The sequence below is a fragment of the Pseudopipra pipra genome, chromosome Z (assembly GCF_036250125.1).
Source record: "Pseudopipra pipra isolate bDixPip1 chromosome Z, bDixPip1.hap1, whole genome shotgun sequence".
Taxonomy (NCBI): Eukaryota; Metazoa; Chordata; class Aves; order Passeriformes; family Pipridae; genus Pseudopipra; species Pseudopipra pipra.
Genome location: NC_087581.1, coordinates 7,415,141 through 7,434,560, shown reverse-complemented (window position 1 = coordinate 7,434,560; position 19,420 = coordinate 7,415,141). Strand labels below are relative to the sequence as shown.

The 19,420-nt window shown below is 44.6% G+C and overlaps 1 protein-coding gene across 15 annotated transcripts in view; it reads right to left on the bottom strand.

The window, feature by feature from the left end:
* The window catches only part of CELF4 (CUGBP Elav-like family member 4), a 701,489-nt gene that overhangs the window by 42,468 nt on the left and 639,601 nt on the right, over positions 1-19,420 (bottom strand). For 5 of the 15 annotated variants that reach the window (XR_010427009.1, XR_010427010.1, XM_064643104.1 and 2 more), the window contains exons 9-12: positions 12,998-13,078; positions 11,907-11,972; positions 10,176-10,256; positions 3,970-4,113 (exon numbers count right to left, since the gene is read on the bottom strand). Coding sequence is in view for 13 of the 15 variants with exons in the window: in XM_064643104.1 (XP_064499174.1) it covers positions 3,970-4,113; positions 10,176-10,256; positions 11,907-11,972; positions 12,998-13,078 (372 nt within the window). In the remaining 2 variants the exon portion in view is untranslated. The remainder of the gene's footprint in view (positions 1-3,969; positions 4,114-10,175; positions 10,257-11,906; positions 11,973-12,997; positions 13,079-19,420) is intronic. The other 10 variants (XM_064643115.1, XM_064643116.1, XM_064643111.1 and 7 more) reach the window with 6 other exon arrangements.

The following is a 19,420-nucleotide window of genomic DNA, read 5'->3' as shown; positions in this document are numbered from 1 at the left end:
ATATTTTAAGCACTTTCACATTTTATATATGATATCAGTGTTTTTTTATACATTATATTGGTCTTTTATATATGATATTGATGTTTGCTGTTTGCCTCTGAATTGGGAAAGTCAAAGGCTTCCTGACCAGGCATGGTTTCTTTAGCACATGCAGGTTCTAGTGGTTCTCTGCAGGGTCATGGACTCCATAAACCAGGAGAAAGGCTTGTGGCTGATCTCACCTTCTTTCTAATATGCCCACAATTGCCCATCCTGCCAGTAGTCACCAAAGGAGATAAATTTGTACTTGAAATGCAGGGCCAAATAATAAGGAATAAAATCATAGAATGACAAAATCATAGAATGGTTTGGGTTGGAAGGCACCTTAAAGATCATCTCATTCCAACCCCCCTGCTGTGGGCAAGACACCTTCCACTAGACCAGGCTCAAAGTCCCACCCAGCCTGCCTTTGAACACTTCCAGGGGTGGAGCAGCCACAGTTTCCCTGGGCAACCAACCTATGCCAGTGCCTCACCACCCTCACAGCCAAGAATTTCTTCCCAATATCTAAGCTAAATCTCTCCTCTTTCATTTTAAAGCCATTCCTCCTTGTTCTATCACTAAATATTCTTTTCAAAATCCATCTCCAGCTCTCTTGTATCTCCTTTAGATACTGGAAGGTGCAATAAAGTTTCCCCAGTGTCTTCTATTCTCCAGGCTGACCAATCCCAACTCTCTCCATAGGAGAGGTGCTTCAGCCCCTGATAATCATTGTGGCCCTTCAAAATTCTATTTTGACATGCTGCTCTACTGACTCATTCAGTTTGGGCCAGCTGCTTACAGGTAGTTCAACAGTGAGGTGAAAGCAAAAAATGAAGTTTTTTCTATTCCTATGGAAAAAAACATGGTGACATTTTTCTTCATAGAGTTTTTTAAGTTTGTCTAAAGCAGGACTTCTTGACAATTTCTCGACAACCTGGGGCTAGACTCTGTTACAGCAATTTATTTGGGATCTGCATAGCAGATATATTTTAAAAGGTCATATAATGGTGGAATATCTTTCTGGGGCCAGACAGAATTGTCCCCCCAGGCTAGCAGTTGGAGAGCTTTAGCTGGGTTAAAAAAAAGTGAAACAGAATGCAAATGCTATGTTCTTACATGTTGAGTTTTGGGAAATGTTTAAGCAAAAAAGGAAGGAGTTTTCTTACTTTCAAAGTTAATAAAATGCCTTTTATTCCTTTAGGAAAAAGTAATTTATTTTTTTATTTAGATTTACTTCCTGAACAAAAATTTACAATCAGTGCCAGCTTCAGCAGACTTAGCAAAAACAAATTAAAGGCTTGATTTTCTGTACCCCCCTTTACATTTTTACATTGCTTTAAAGCAGGATGGGGGGTTTTGAAAAGCATCATGACATAGTAGTGATAATTGGATACCTGTGCTTCTGCTATTTCTATCCTTCTGGAGTTGGTGCACATGGCAGCATAGACAACATGTTTGGCTGAGACCAACCATCACAGCAGGCACTCAGCTCTATGGGTAATTAAGTTAAATCCAAAGAAAACTGAGGCTTGACACCTGGGACCCAAAACTGAACTTGGGTTTTTGCGTCTCAGAAGATAATATAAGGTGACAAAGATCCACTAGCAATCTCTAATTCCTTCTTTTGCTGGCCTGTGAGCTTGAGCCGACACTTCCAAAGGGCACCTTCTTATTTCAGGCTTCAATATCCCACAGTTAATTTTGGAGTTTACTTCATCTAACAAGCTGATGTTTAGTCTTTCCCAATGAGACTCAATATTAAGAAAAATTTCTGCTAAGATCTCTCAATTCCTACTCACTTATCAACCTTGATCTTGCGGTACCTTGGGAACAGCAATAAATGCAGCCCCAAAACCCTGCCCCACAAACTGGGTATGTGTGGCTATCCTCATGAAATCTTGTAGTTATCAGCCTTTGAGCTGAGCTGGGATAAGGATAATACCTGTCCAGCAGAAGACATTCTGTCTTTCTGCATTCAACTCCTACCTCGTTTCTCCATATACCTTTGGTCTTCCCACTTGTCAACATGTGGAGAACCAGGCTCAGTATTCCTCTAAATATTGACGACAATTTCACTGCCAAAAGTCCGTTTCTAATCTGTGGATCTCCTTGGAGCATTAGTTTTCGAGTCACCTGGATCATTGGTGGTCTATTTATCTTGTTACGAGCTCTTATATGGTAGGAGCTCTATAAAGCAGGTGGGCTCTGGAGACAAGAGGGATAATTCATAGTTTTGGATTCTAATTTGAATTTCTCAACTGCCTCTACACACCAAACTTTTTGTCCTTCATTCCTCTGGTGCTTGAGCGTGCAGCAACCCAATGACTCCTGATGAAGGGGAGCTCTGTGTCCCTCTCATCAGGGGTCAGGGCTCCTTCAAACAGAGGGGAAAATATCCTATTCAGAACCTCTGTGGATGTGCAGGAGGAACTGTGCATAGAGAAAGGGCACAAAACTCTTGAAGTACTGTCTGACATGCACCATAGCTAGCAGGGGATGAGGTAAGAGTTTTGGGAGGTGGGCTGTTCAGGAGGGGAAAGGGGAAGGCAGCATGGAAGGGAAGCATAGTGTGGAGATTGAGAGTGGCTGTAAAATCAAATGAAACTCCAATGAGTCTTAACTCTGGAAGTTTGCCTGAGAGACAGAGTCCAGATTAGCTGCAAGTAACAGGAAAAGAAAAGCAATAGTTTGTTCTGTTGCACTTCTCAGGGAAGGTCTGCAAAGAGTGCAGGATGGCAGAGAAATTACAGATCCCAATGGTGGGCACATGGATGGGGGAGATACCCTGTCCACCAGGTGGGATGGGATCAAATGTGACAGGGTCCCCATTCTGCTGCACTGCCATAAGTGAACGTTTGCAAACAGCAGCATACCACTGAAACCCCATACACACATTACCCCATGGCTCTTGGCTGGCTCAGCCCACCCTCAGGGTATTCCTGCTTGCTGCCCCACAGCCAGCTCTGTCTGTGCTCTTTTCCTGCTCCAGCTGGCGAGGTTGAGCCAGTGATGAGGCCAGAGCTATGTAATCCCGGTACAGCTTTCAAACCCAGTCTCTAGCACAGCCTGTCAGCGAGGCACAAGGTTACCTTGGTCTATCTGTATCTGCTGGGGTGCTGCCTTGGGTCCAGTGGGCTCAGAGCATGTCTTACTGTGATCCTTCAAGCAGCCATCCTTCCTTCCCCTCCCATCCCATCCCCTCGCCTCGCCTTGCCTCGCCTCCCCGCCCCTCCCTCCCCTCCTCCCCTCTCCCCCTCCCCTCCCTTCCTCTCCCCTTCCCTTCCCTCCACCCTCCACCCTCTCTCCTCCCCTCCCCTCCCCTCCCCTCCCCTCCCCTCCCCTCCCCTCCCCTCCCCTCCCCTTCCCTTCCCCTCCCCTCCCCTCCCTTCCCTTCCCCTCCTGCATCCCCCTCACCCCCCCATCCCCCATAAGACCAGGATTTCAGCTGATGGTCAGCCCTTATCCCCTTGCAGTCTAATGCATCACAGCTGTTGAAAAGCTGCCCCCACAGCTCTGTCTTCCCTTCAACCCCATGACCCCATGTTTGTCTTTTTGACTTAGGTACAGAAACTCCCCTTCTGCCACATGCTCCCTCTGCTGATCTCATCAATACTTCACCTAGCCCCCAGTTCCGCCCTTTTGCCCCAGGTTCTTTAGTCTTTCCTATACCATCCCCACCTGCCCTTACAAGGGGGGATATTTTCCAGCCCACTACCAGCAGCTGCAGCATCTTGCTGCTGGTGAAACGCCAAACCTTCACCTCTAAGCAGCGCACACAACTCTGAACATGAGACAATCAGGAGAGAAAGTGGGAAGGGGGAAAGTATTGACAGGAGTAAGTTGAGAGAAATCATAAAGCTTAAGCAGAAAGAAAGCAGTTTGAAAGGTAAAGTATTCAGAGAAAGCCCTTTCCTGGATGAATCTAATTGTTTTGTTATCTTTACCCACCAAAGCATTTACTTTGGTTTGTCGCCCGATCCACAAACACTTTCGAGGAGATGACATTACCGAAAGGCAGGAACATCTGCATCAGCTCAGCATCCCCAAACTCCTGGGGCAGATGGTAGATAAACAGGTTACAGCCCTCTGGTCCTATCAAGAGAAAAAGAAGACTCATGAATGAAGAGAAATAGGATACGAGAAAGCACATGGTGGACATTTACTTTGGCATCCTCTCTCTCTGACTGGTGAAGGGTCACCTCTAGGAAGCAGCTTGTAGACTTTCGGAGGAATGACAGAGCACAAAACCAGGAACTCAAAAAGTTACCTACAGGCTATGGTAACTTCATTAACCTTCCCAGGACAGACAACAGGATAAAATATAGAGACAGAGGAATGCACTGGCACATGTGGCTATGGAAAGGCAGAATGGAGGAATAGTAACACAAGAATGAAAGAATATGGTTCATAATTTTCTTTTGTTCCTTGTAACCCACAGGGTCATTTTGTTCTGTAGAATTTTGCATTCAGCCCCCAGTGTGACTCATCTTGATAACTCCCCCAGATCAGGACAGTTTGGCCATGTTCTCCATTCTAGAGGGTTCTGCAGGAGAGACTGCAGAACCATCTCCATCTCCAGAGAGATGGATGTAAATCCAGATTACTAGACAACAGGGATTGGCTTTTTTGCCTCAATGCTGTAACATATTCTCTTACAGATTTCAAAAGGTACTTGGGAAAATATCCAGAGAGGAGTTAGTTGGAATATGAAGTTTTGTTAAAGTAGAGACCCTCAAAAAATGTTCTGTTGAAATTGTATTTTGGGACAGAAGAGGGAGAACCTGCCTCTGGTCAAATAGTCTAGAATGAAACTCTTCAACCTGGCTTTTATTTTTAAGCATGGTGTCTTTGAGCAACAGTCTAAAGGGGGCAGGTCTGTCCAAGAAGTTTTGTTGAAAAAATTAAACATTTAACACCCCTACAGTGTTCAATAGCAGAAAACTGTACAGTTTGAGGAGACAGGGATTCTTTTTTTAATCGTCTTATTTCCAAAGGTATTTCCAGGTGATGCCCAGCTTTGCATTGGCCTCGAGAGGTAACTCCAGCCCTGCTTTGCTGAGAGGGGATACAGTACATGCCCTTTGCCAAAAGTATAAGAGCTCAAAGAGAAGGAAGGTTTCCTCCTTCCCCCTAGTCCATGTGCCTGCAACCCTGTGACCTGACTCAGTCAACTTTCCCCCTTTTACATCTGTGGGGAAGGAAAGGGTTTTTTAATACTCTCGTTTTCTTCATCAGGGCATAATTACAGTGTCATAACACAGCAAATTACAACTTTGCCTTTCCTGTTAGGGAGAGGAGTTCGCCTAGATGCTCCCACCTTTTATTAGCCATTACTCATCCCCCCGGCTGGCAGGAGAAGTACGGTGAAGTCAGGATTCTGGCAGATGCCCATTTAAAGCTCATTAAAATTCCTGGGCCTCAGCATGATTGAAGTCACAGGCTCTCCACATTTCCTTTTGGATTAATGGAAAATGAAGCCCTAATGAATATTTGCTAAGCACAATTTTCCCCACTAATTTGCTAAAAGGACTGTCATGAAGGAACAGCTGATCCTTTGCATCTTGTGCATTTCCTAAAGGTCATGGGGATGGTAACAGGGTTTCTTCCAAATGTGGGGGATAGTGGTATGGTGGGATAATTAACTAATTAGGCACCCGGTCATCTGCTTAGCTAAATTACTTTTGAACCTCAGTGGCCCACAATCAGGCTCCCCTATTTCATGCCAAGCTTTTCCAGTTTCCCCCCACCTCCTGTCTGCTTCTTCTTTAGTCTCTTTACTGAGCAACTATCCCTTCTCCAATCCTTGCTGCCATTTGCTTCCACACAATACAGAGTTATTGGCATGGTAAGCTAGATATGAAACAGTCTGAAAGTGTTAAACAAACACCAACCCCCTTAGATGTCTGTTACAATTGAGAAAATTCTGCCCAGGAGAAGACCATGGTCCAGAATAACAGGGAAAAAATTCATTCCTTCATCTGAACATGCCCCAGAGCACTTCTGCTGTGGGATTTGAGATCCACATTATAATAGAATGGGTAAAATCTTGGCTTTGCTGCAATTGGTGGCAAAATTCCCACTGACATCACCAGAGCCAGCAGTTTGCTCTGTAAAACTGGCCAATTCTTTCAAAAATACCAGCTGCATTTCCTGGGGTCTTGGACTCGTTGTGCATGAGTACAGATTCTGCCTGTGTGTGCTGAGAAACACCTACCAAGGCATAAGGCAGACCAGGAGGCACACAACTTCATCTAGACCATGTTTAGAGGCTGGGCTCAAGGAGAGAACAACCCTTAGGTCACCTTGAAATCAACTTTTCCTCACACGACTCAAAGACCAAGAGTAAGAGACCAGTGAGGGTGTGAAAAAGCAGGGACCATCCCCAAAGCCCAGCTCAGCTCTGAAATGTGGCTAGGAAACCTATGCTGTGGCTTCCCATATTGACTCAGACATGCAAGGCTGAACTCACTTTGTTCCCGACTACAGAGGGTTTTTGGCTAATTTCCAGTACTGAAAATGCCACCTGCTTCTGAGAAAAAAAAAGAAATTGGGATAGTTTGACTTGTTTTGTCCCCCTCACATATGAAAATTCTGCCATTGGAGTTTAATAAGCAGCTTTTTGTTGAATCCATCTGTAAGTTACCTGTTGCAGTTAGAGTCCTTGGTAAAGAATTCAAAAAACATGATCTGTCTGCCTCAACCATTCTACCTTGTTGGATTTTTTTGCCTGCTGCAAGTTAATATAGGCACTCCATAGTAGACTATGGGTTTGTGTATGTGGCTGTCTCGTTGTATATACATGTATATTTTTAAGAAACCGAAGACAAGACATCAGGAAGAAATTCTTCACTATGAGGGTGGTGAGGCACTGTCACAGGTTGCTCAGAGAAGTTGTGGATGCCCCATCCCTGGAAGCGTTCAAGGCCAGGTTGGATGAGGCTTTGAGCAGCCTGGTCTAGTGGAAGGTGACTCTGCCTGTGGCAGGGTGTTGGACCTAGGGTTTTTAAGGTCCCTTCCAACCCAAATTATTCTATGATACTGTGAGTTGTTCATCTTAGAATTCTCTGAAAATCTAAGTTAGTTCTCAGTGCACAAATGCGATGAGTTTTGAGGGACTTGCTCAAATCACTGGAGCAAGAGGAAAATCCCAGTGGGCACGGAAAAACCTTACTGAAGACTCCAACTAACTTGCTGGAGAGAAAGTTCTGGTTTTGAACAGAGTTAATGGATTGTTGGAGATCAGTATGCTTGGCAGTTCAGGGCTGAACACAGTAATAAAATTATTTACCACAGGCTTTACTTTTCTTTTTAAAAGGGCTCTGAGCCAACTTGAAATCTAACCCTCATGACACATTATGAGAAGAAAATGAAGTTTCATTTTTACACTGATGTCTACCATGGCTCTTGGTTTTATGACTTTAAGTTATATATATTTCTGTTCGTTTATACACAAGAAGCACAGGTAGCCTTGATTTGGACAAAAAAGAAAGAAGAGCTTTAAGGAGCTCACAGTTTATGAATCATTTGTAGATTACAGATGAACCACGCTGGATAATGGAAAAACCTGTTACTCAGGGCACAGAACCACATGGTTGATTTGGCTTGGTTGGACCTGAACTGCTAAGCCATTGCTCTGTCCATGCTCTTCACACTTCAGCTCATTCTTAGTTTCTTAGCACCGGGACAGCTACAGACCCAGCCTATCCCTTGGTGCCCACTGTCAACATGAGTCAACTCCACATACCTGTTCAGATATCAACTATGTATCATTGCATCCCTAACACCGTGAGGCAATGTCATAAGGAAAGGCTATGATTAGTCTGGTTTTCCAACAGTAACTAAAACTGGGCTGTCCTGTAAGATTGTGTGAAGTTAGCCTGCAGCACTTTGGTCAGCTGCACACCTCACCTCTACAGCAAACACTCAGAGGCTGGAATTTCATTGCCTCTTCTGCATTTGCTTCCTATTCAGTCCCCAGAGTGTTTGCGAACAGGGCACGTGAGAGTCACAAGCCTGTACCACTTTATTTTAATGTATAAGTATACTTCTGAGTTTCAGAAATTACATTAAGATGAGTAATACCATTCAAATGTAAAATTACCTCCAAGTTTTCTGTGGTTGACATGGCCTGAATCAAGATTTCATTTCAAGTTTTGATAGCTTTGGATCTATTCCACCCCATGCGCCCTGTCAGCTGCTGTCAGCCTCAGTGCTTGTGTGGAAGTAATGACTAATCTCTACAGGAAGGTTCCAGCAGCCAAACATTTCTGGGCTTGTTATCCAACTGGGATCCAGGAGCGGAGAGTTTAGCATTGTTATTATCAATGTGATCATTGGTGTTACTGTTGTGGTAGGGCTGGTTCACTAACGAATCAATGTTTATGCACATCCTTGCAAACATAAAGTACTTTTCTCAGCACTGGGCATTACCGTCATTATTAGAGTTCCCTCTTGCTGTGTTTTCCTGTTAGAGGTTAAAGATTCTTAAAGGTCTTGACCCTCTGCTAAAATGGAGTGTTGTGTCTCATAGATTATCCCTCCAGCAGCAGAGAATGCCACAGCATCCTAACACTACAGGAAAATGAGGGACACTGGGAGTGCCAACTTGCATTGGACTGGTTGTACATCTCTCATCTCTGGCCCCCAACCACCTTCAGCCTCAATACCAGCTGCTTACAAGGAGTGAAGAGTTATGAGATAACTTGTCCACTGGGTGACACTCACTCCCAACCCACAGAGACACACCATGCCTTATGAACACAGGGATCTTCAGGCAGAGGGTCTTCAAAGAGTGCACCACAGCTTTCCCCTGCTCCTGACAGTTCCTGGCACTGTGCTGTGCTGAGCAATGATCTGCTCGCCATTTTGTCCTGTGCTTAATCTAGCCCCAGTAAGTAATAAAAAGCAAAGTCCTTCAGCATGGGGGAAACATCTCTGTAATGATATGATAGGTCTGTGCATCTGTTCTCACAGCAGGGACATGCACTGGAGCTAATCAGGAGCTGGAAGTTGTGTTCCCCAGGAAATTCTGACATAGGGAAAAAATTAATTCCAAATTAGATGGAAATGCCAACATTTCTAATTTTCTTACAAAATGAGATTTCTCCCCGAAAGTAGTTCTAGGCCATCAGAATGTTTTAGCTTGATAGTGTAATCTTGATCCATTTCATTCTGACTCTTACACTATATTAAAACATTAAATGTAATTACATATATATAATAACACATATAATATAGAATATATCTGAATTAGTGATCTAATAGAGGATAAAATTTAAATTGTAACTATTTAAAATGAGGGTTGCTAAGCTGGAGCACCTGACTTTAAAGCCTCACTCAGGCAAGCAGTCCCTTTTTCTTGTCAAAAGGGAGCAGTGGACTCCTTGGAGGACAACTGGAGCTACGCAAGTGGGTTGCCTCTGAGGATTCCACTGCTCCCCACTGACTCTAAAGGGAGTGGGGAGTGGGACAACATGGCACAGTTGTCTCCCAAAGTGTTTACATGCAATAATGTTACATTTACCTCTCCTTACTTTTCGTGTCTTCAGTGAAGCCATCCAATACTGTGAACTAGATTACTCAGGCTCCTCTGATAGTGAATGTAAAGAAATAGGTACCCTTACTACATGATTTTTCTCATCCTGATATAGAAATTGTGCTCTACAGGATCTGATTTCTCTTTCCAGATTACCAGTGGAGGCTGAAAGGACTGGATAAGCTACTCTAAATAGCAGGTCCTTGATCTCCAAATAGCAGGTGTCTGAAATCATGTTACTGGCTTTTAATGAAGGAGTTTCCTACAAAGTTCTTTATTTCAATGCAATTGCATTTTTGTATGTATTCTCAGACACAGACCCCCACTGGACGTTATTCCCTATGTTGCTAGCAGGTCTTTCCATGGCCTGTGCACATCAGCGTTCTCTTCTCCCTGGGGACTGAGGACATATCATCAGCAATTCCCCATGAGCATGTTTCTCCATATTATCCTTTGTGACAACGATGTTGTGCCATATATGGAAATGGAGAAACACTCAGTAGACCAGGGATCCAAAGCAATTAGGCGTTTAATGGATACTCTAGGTGTACAAGGAGGGGAACCAACGTGATGGGGATGGCTTGCTGGGGTCACAAAGGAAGACGTCACTTTTACTCACCTTCTCTCTGTTGCTGTGGGATCATGGGAGGTGGCTGTGGGAACGCTTGGCTAATCTGGCCATAAGCAGCAGGATAAGCAGCTACAGGGGAGAGAAAGGGAGAGAAGAAAGAAGGACAGATTTCAGTGCTGGGAAGTGAGGAACTTTCACTCCAAGCCACCATACCAAGCTAGAGGTGGGCTTTCACCCTGCCTTTTGGCTCTGTGAGGGGCCATCTCGTGCAGGCTGAGATGCGGCAGAAGAACCATGGCTGTGCTCCAGGAGGTGCCACATGGCCTTGAGCACCCACCCTCCCTTCAGCTTCGTCAGCAGTAACACCGAGGAGAGCCATGCGGTGTAAGTGGGGGTCTCTGCTGAGATCTTTCCCAGCAGACATGCGCAACCATTCCAGATGGTGACACAAACACATCCATTCTTGAGCTCAGCGTAGAGGGGCCCATGCTGACAGCCACGTGCAGAGAGTGAGCACATGTTTCCCCTGTGTAATCTCCCTTGTACCCTGATTAATTCCCATGCTCGTAAAAACAATCCACACGCATGTTTCCTGCCTTCATATGCCCACACGCTGTACGGACAGAGTTGCACATACACCCTTGGATATACATTTTCTTTCATGTCCATAGAGACCTCCTCTCTCTCACACAAACACAGTGGAAACAGTGAGCAGCAATTAAACAATTTTCCCCAACTCAGCTCCCCCACCAAGCAAACAAGGGGAGCCATTCACTACCACAGATGGTAGATGATGTGTCTTGCTGCTAAAAATACAGAGTATGGGTCGGCTGTGAGACCAGAGAGAAGGGGATAGGGGCCATGTGTGTGCAGAGGGGTTAATTAACAGCTCAAAGGGTTGAGCTGCTTCCCATCTATCAAACCTCACAAGCAATAAATGACAATAACTAAAACACCGGCAAATGAAGCCCTACATGGAGAATTAAATTAAGTTTCCAGATACAGTGCTGACATGAGATAATAGCCATTCCTCAGCGGGAGCCCATGATCGCTCCAGTTACCACAGGAAATAATGACTTTGGGGTGGCAGCTTCCTCGCAACGTTGGCCATGGACACCTCGTGAGGGGAGGCTGAACACGGCGGGGTCGTGGTCTGCACCAGGTCACTTTGGCTGGTGTCAGTCCATCAACTGCAAAGGAGCTGCTCAGCATACAGGGCAACACGAGTGGAGGCTGATCCACTGGGAGCTGTGGAGAAATCTGCTGGGAAGCTGGGAGGATGTCTGTGTATCTCCTAAGTAAGTCTCAGACTAACTAACTGCGGTATGGCGAGTACACATATCCTAAAAAAATGGGTGTGTGCAGGCATTACATACCGTGCCAGGTACAGCAGCAGTGGCTTTGCAGGGCCTGGCTGCCTATTTTCTCTCTTTGCTACAGCATTCAGGAGACCTGTTGTAGCAAGTGGCCTCCAAAGCAGTGGCTTGATTTTGGACTTATGAATTGTGCTAAGGCAAACCAGACACGGTCCTGCTGATCAAGTTTCACTGAGGTACAGGCCAGTGGGACCAATTCCCTGGGAAAAAGGAGGAGGTTGCTTCCTCTGTGGGAGAAGACCCTGGGCTTGGTGTTTGTGCAAACCTAATCTGGGAGCCTGTGACCCCCAGCTTGCCCCTGTATTAGTAAACACCTCCCTTCCCTCAGCCCCCTGAGGTGTGTTCAGAGATTAATGGCTTTACAGAAGAGAAAGGTTTATTGGGAGAAAGTGTTAATACTAACGACCTGCGTACTGCTGCACTCCAGCGTAGGCTTGCTGCAAGGGGTCTGCTGCAGTGGGGCTCTGTGCTGTGGAGACATAAGAGACAGAAGGAATTAAGGGGTTAAAATATGATAGGCACTCTCCCTTTCTCTTTCATCATCAACATGTGTTGTGAGACAGACAGACCCAGGGGCTGAGGGTTGCGGAAGAGGAGCAGCTTGCCTTGCCCTACGGACAGGACTACACAGAGCCCCCCAGCATGGCCAAGAGGGTTCTGTCCCCCAGCCATCACCCTGTGAGACCTTGGAGCAGAGGGCAAATAAACCTCTCTCCTCCTTTCCCAAGCTTAAATTATGGATCTGCACTGAGCATGCAGATTTTTGGCATTGCAGTAATCAACCCCAAAGAGCCCTCATCTTAAGCCAGGACTGACACTGTGCTAGGTGCTGTGCAAACTCAGATCTCAGTGACAGCTACAGTCACATGAAACTTTCAATCAGAGCAGAAAACAACAGGGGCATAGCAGGAGGAAGGAGAAGAGAACAAAGCAGTGGCTCCTGTCATCCCCACATCCCTTCGAAGGACTGTGTTGCTGCCAGGCAGCCCCCTGTGAGAGAGAAGAAGCTGGTTGGGGGGGGGGGCAGGGGACACCACTTGTCTGCTCCAGGGAGGATGCTGTGAATCTCTCCACAAGGCATGCAGTCTCTTGCTGGCTTCAAAGTGCATTTTCTCTCTTTACAAGTGAGCATTCCTCCCCACTAAAACTGTTTATTTTTGTGAAACTTTGAAGTCTTGCTCAAATACAACCAAAGCTAGTTAAGATTTTTTTTCTTTTTCTCCTTTGGTTGATAGGGAGGAAAAAAGAGAGAAACGTGTTGGATAAGCTCTTTCTTTATCTGCAGCAATAAAAAATTTAAAGCAAAGCTTGGCTGAACCTCCAGTCCAAATGTCACCTTGGCCCTAATATTTCACTTCTTGTTATGAGTTTAATTTGTATTTATTGGTGCTGCACAGTTCTACATTTACACAGTCCCTTCGGCTTATTCCTTGTAGGATGATCCCTTAGGGAGCTGCCACTTTCCCACATCCATCCCACCTTTTTCCTTCTTACCCGCACAGAGGTGTGGCTGGAGGCAAGGCTTGGAGGATGCAAAGGTGGGGGCCTCTTGGAAGGAAATCTGGTGCCATACACCTATCCAAGGAGAGACACTGACTGTATGGCAAAGTGTGGGGGAGGTTGTCAAACGTGAGTATTACAGACCCAAGGAACATGGATTAAGTGTTTTCTTACAGATAGATATACCAGCTTGAAACTTAACTTTAAAGATAACCATTGGTCATGTTAGAAGCTTGCAAGGTGTTGCACTTTTCTCCCAAAATACAAGGAGGAATGATGAGAAGACCAAACTTTGAGGCAGCAAACCCAATTAGCTGGCTAAAGCTTGGAGGCTTCTGTTCATTACAGACATTACTGGACACGTGGGCTTTGAGAATGGGGTAGTCACAGGAAGAAATAAGTGGGATTGCAGCCTTAGGTTGAAATAATTACCTAGATGACTTTTGGCAAGTCCCTCAATATGTGTGTATGTGAAATGGGAAAGCACTGCCCTACTGTAGGGATTTTCACTTCTTACAAAGGGGTGTGAGGAGGATATATTAAAACCTGTGGGAGATCAGGGGAGGGCATAGTAGAGACATAAAGCTACATTTCTAAGGAGTAGTTGTTCTAGGAAACTGGAGGAAGTGGTTGGAAAATATAAAAATTGTTTCCACTTACTCCTGTACTCTTGAAGAAGAAACCAAATAAAGTCTATTCTTTTTAACCTCTGCTCAAAATAGTTTTCCTCAAAAAAAAAATGTTGATCATATTGCTCCAGAAGAAGGCTCAACAGCTATGAAAGGTTGAGTCATACACCAGTTCCCACACCCCTTTGGGAGAATGTATCATAATAACTTGGACCCTCCAGAATAACCAAGTCCTGTCAGATAGAAGATATCTCCTGAGAAAGGTGAGGGAACCTGTGGTGAAATAAGCAAATCTTTTCTGAGACAGCTATGGTTTTGCAGATTGCAGTAAAGGAAATGATCTCCCATCTCTGCTCCAAAGGCAACTGCCCTTCCTTCTTTGCACTCATCTGTTTATAGAGCTAGAAGAAGAAATTGTCTTTGCTGCCCAGGAAATACAGTGACAGCATTTCATTCCTTTCCAAATGAGTCTAGTTTGGGCATGTTTGTTCTCTCTCTGACCTCCTGACAATTAGCGATGGCTGTCGCTTCACTGACTCAGGAGAAGTCACTAAGCAGGACCTGTCTGACTGTGGTCCTTTCCTTAATTTCTTGCCTCATCTGGGAACATATGGGAACTGCCCAATCTCCCAGCTACAGCTGAGACTGTGCTGAACAGGACCACGTGGCTCACTGGAGAGCTGCTCTCCTTCCTTACCCCACCTGTGGATATCTCACCTGCCTTTGGAACCTCACTTTGACCATCAGAACAATGACATTCTGCTTAGGATATATACACTGAAAACCATGGTTCACCTTTAAGATTGAATATTAGAACTGGACAAATACTTTATTTAAAATGTTTGGGACAACAGGACATTAAATGCAGCCTTTCCCCCTTCCACATTAAAGCTTTTAGAGTTAACTATTTTCCTGAGTATTAATGACTTGTCATCAAAGGTAGCATCTAAATGGGTGTTTCTTTCTCACAAGGGTGCCTCATGCCCCAGATCATGCATGGAATTTTGTCTTGGCTCACAGCACATGCAAGCCAGTAGGAAGACTCTGCCTTGGTTTCAGTCAGCTTTGCTCCAAGTTGGAAATCACTTCCTCATAGGAAAAGAAGATGCAAAGTGACTGTTCTAACACACAGGGCTCTTACACTGACCCAAACTTTCCTGGATGCTCTTGAAAAGGAGAGAATTTAAAGCACCTCTGGGGAGGCAGCAACTTGTGGCTTGGGGCTCTGTGTTTTACGTGTAGTCTCATACCCCACCTTTGGCCACTTGGGAGAAGTAGTTGTGGTAAGTCACAGCCAGCAGGAATTTAACTTGGCAGTTCTTAAAAACAAAAGTGATTATCTCTGCTCACTGCAGAACTCTCCTTCCTTAGCCTGATGATTGTGTTTACTGAGCAAATGAAGATGTGTCTCCAGTACAGTGGATGTGTCCGTGCTGGCCAATATGGCCTATGAAGATGCAGGGACACAGACTCCAGTGTTGGCTGGACACCCTGGTAGGAAGCCAAGGCATCTTGGGCAGCCATGAGCATATCTTCATGCTGCTGCTTACTCTGCCAGAGGAATTAAACCTAGGAAAGGGCATAACTGCCTGCACTCCCAGCTGTAGCATGTATGAAGCCAACTGTTGATATTGATCCAGAAATCTCAAGACACAGATTAGACGTTTGAGGATGTTGTGTCCCTACTGTGTTCAGTAAAGTGACAGCCTTTTTACATACTAATGATCCATGAGAAGTTCAGCAGGGGCTCAGATGTAGGAGATGTATGAGAGTCAACCCACTGCAGAGGTTTTGTATGGCTGTAGCACACCACGTGCTAAAATTCAAAGTGATGGGGAGATACAAGTCACTTCTGTGTCCCAACACAAGGAGAACCATGAGTTAAAAGTTGCTGTATTCCTTCATAAGATACACGTCATAGGTTGTGTGCCCCTGTGGCCTTCACATAGATCATTAGGTAGGAGAGTTACCCTGTCTCAGCCACCCTTTCTCCCCATCCAGCTTGCCAGTCTTTGTTACTGCAAATAATAGTTGAAAACAAGCATGTGGGGCTGGGAACAGACCTCAGCTCCTCAGCTCTGTGTGCTGCCTGTGCTAGGCTGTGACCCCACAGTGGCCCGTAAGGTAAATAACTCAGTAAGAGCTGGTAAGAGCTGTAGGGATATAGGAGGCACTAGATGAGGGACATGGATTACATAAAGCACCTTGAAGGGGCTTTTGGGCCAGAACTAGCATGTCTCTAAGTTGTGACATCATCCAAAAACCTCGGATGTTCTGGTGACTCTCTGTGTAAATACGTCTACAGATAACATCTGAAGCAGCTTTCCTTCTGGCCAGACTCATGGAGATGTCCAACATACGGACGTTTCTGAGATTAAAGGTGATGTAATGTACATGCTGAGGGTCACCCGGTGAAAGGAAAAATGCAGAGAGGTTCCTGAGAGGCCAGAGGACAACTATCAATCACGTCAGCTCTGCTGAAGTCTCTGTGGCCTTGCTGCTTTGCAGGAGCTGAAGATCTGGCCTTGCTAGGGCAAACTAAAGGTATACTGTGAAAACAGATGCTAATAGTAACTTCATTTGTCAGCTCGGGGCAAGAGCCTTATCCCTGGACATCTCCTCTATATTAATTTGATCATTTCCATATCTCCACGGGAAAAATCCTGCTCAGATACAATTGTCTCTTTGCAAGATGATCCCGGCCAAGATGCCACAAGGTGACCATGGCAGATAACCTTCCATAAACCTGGAGACATAAAACAAGCCAATGACCTACTATATGGCCATAAATATAAATTTAACGAAGGCAGTACTTATTCATTAGGCAGAAGTCAAGAAATGACTCCCAAGTCCTTCAAAGAAAGTAGATCTGTTAATGTCACTTTCCAAATCCTCTGCCTGATGCCAAAAAGTGAGGATGATTTCCCAAGTCAGCATGAAATACCAGTGCTTTAAAATTAACACCAGGAAGGTTTCTTACTGCTGATATATCTCTAGATTGAAATCCAACTTTTTAAAGGGGCATTTAGTTATTGTTGGGCCTGACATTTAGCTTTTGTCAGAGAGTGAATGAATGGAGGTGGCAGAGTGAAGCACATTGTTAAAAATAAATAAAATTGGTTTAAGTGATGTTCTATAAAGAATCTCTCCTGAGATGTCAGTAGCCCTGCTACAGTGTCTGGCCAAGACAAGCTGTTATATGGGTGCTTCAAGTGAAAATGGCTGCAGGGGACAGAGGGCTGGAGTCTGCTGTGATAGTCAGGAGTGTAAATCAGGAAGATCTGCACCTAAACCAGTGGGCTGGTGAGGAAAAAGGATGATGGTTACTGTCTGAGGCATCAAAAGGGGGTCCTCCATACCCCTCAGTGGACTATGGGACAGCCTCCCTGTCCCAGCTCAGGGTATGAGAAAGCCAAAGTGATCTGCTCTCTGAAACCAGAAGGGGCCAGTCCTTCTGAGAGACAAAAGCAGGGTCTGGCTCATTTTAGGCCCCTAAGGCACCTTAGGACTTCATTTTGGTGGAAGGAGTCAGCTTACAACTGTATGATACTCTCTCCACTCCCTGCTTCTGACAGTTTGTGCATTTTTTGACAGACATGCTCAATTCCATCTATTTCACCCTGTTTTGAAGAGATGCTTCCTATAGGGGTCTGAAACAGCAAGTTATCAACTGGATCCACAGCTTTGTGGTCTGCCCCATCTATTCTTTCCTCCTACTGTCTCAAAGGTATTTTACACCTCTCCCAGGAGCTGCAGCTTGGCCACTATCACCTTTGGGAAGGTGGATAGGGGAGGAGGGTGATCAAAGACAGGCAGTGTTGTTTAGTTAGTGTGGGGGTTAATAACATAATGAGAGGAAAAAAAAAATCTATGTGAAGGCCAGGATTAAAATAAATAAATAACTGAGTGGGAGGGCTCTATTCACCTTCTCCTTAAATCCAATTTAAATCACTCTCTACAGCCCTAATCTATATCCATAATTATATCATTTCGTACAACAAGCTTGTGAGAGGTCTTAAGAAATTTATGTAGATTAAAATTCATGGGTGCCATAGTACAGATTCCATATTATTAAGATTGATTAGGACAGCTGATGCTGTGATTAAAGAAGCCAGCGTTTACTGTTGTAATTAATTAGGTATTCAGACACAACAATAACTGCAATAACGGAAAGAATGTGCTGATCTGGCAGAAAACAGAGGCTGATCCCGTGTTTTATAGTCTCGTTTTGCCATTTAGGGGTGGACACCACTCAGTTAAAGTCATGTTGTCCCACTGTCTCTTCCCCTACGCATCAAAAGAGCAAAGAAATTGAGGGCTTTTGTGCCCTCTGCTTCATCCTGTTAATAGGAAAAGCCATTTTGGTAGCATCCCCAGGTATTGTAGATGCTTGTTTAGGACAACATATAGTCCTACTATAAAATTCATATAGTTCAATTTTGGAAACCAGGGGTATTTTTATTATTTTCTTGATAGTCCCACCTCCAAGCCCCCTCCCTAATTGGGTCCCTTCTGAGATGGAGGCCAAACAAAAACATGACAGGAGACATGTCTGGCAATGAAGAGCTTTCAGTGAGCAAAGCAAGAAAGACACAGAAGACCCAGAAATGCAGACAGGTGGATGTGGCTAGTCAAGGTGATGAACTAAATCAATAGCAAAGCCAGGGCCAGACATCCCTCTCTTTGTCTAAGGCCATAATCTCAGAAGTCAGGGTCAGGTTTTAAAAGCTATTAAGGCACTCTAAATCCATATTTTTGGGGAGCTTTGTTTAAGTCATCTTTAAAAAAAAAGCTCAAGGTTTTAACTCACATAGATGCTACTGAAAACACAGCACAGAACCTGATTTGTGTTTAAACTTTTTCCAGATCAGAGGAGAAAACACTTTGGCTCTGGAAAGGCTTACACAACAGCCTTAAACAACCTCATTCATTACAGCTGCAGCACGGTCATTGGAAGTACATGGCATCATTAAAGTAGCTTAGACTACAATTGAAGATGGCAACTTGTTATTATATTTTTAATGAGTGCATTCCTTCACTTATTTATTTTACCAGTAAAGTGTGGTTTATGGCACAAGGCAGATTGTTACAAATGGGTCAAATAAATGCTTTCTAGTCATAATGATGTCTCAGGTGCTCTCTGTTGCAGTTTTGGAACTGCTGATACAAAATATGAACAGGAAAGCTCTCATCTGGAGATTTAGGGTGGACAAACAGAACACAGCCAGAGATTTCCTGTAGTGAAGAAGTTAGCCCCAGGGTAGCCGAGCCAGGCACAATTCTAGGGCATAGTGTGTGCCTGGACCAAATGTTGTGGGGTTTGATTTTCATCCTGGACCTTCTAAAGGTGCAGGTGGATCACTCTTTTTCTATTCTCCTGATTCATCTTGTATCTAAACTCTTGTATCTAAACTATCTAAAAAGATGTTGGCTGACATCTTTTGGGTCTGAAATATCAGGGTAGATATCGGGGTGTGGGAAGCCATTTCTTTTCTTTCTCTGCACAAGCAAAGTCCTAATCTTGCCCGGTGCCACTGGATGGATGATCAGGACTGACACTGGACTCACTTGTCTGGAGCAGCAGCTTGCCCACCAGCAGTGCTACTAGTCATTGACAAGCTAATAGATAAGGCTGTCATATTATCATGCTGGGCACTCCTCCCCTACAGAATTAGTTTGGATGAAAATAATAATTACACTTGGAATTTGAATCCTGTCTCTGCTGGCAATGGCTGAAGTAAGTGCCTGATATCTCTTCATTGACCCAGCTAAAATGAATTGATGGTCT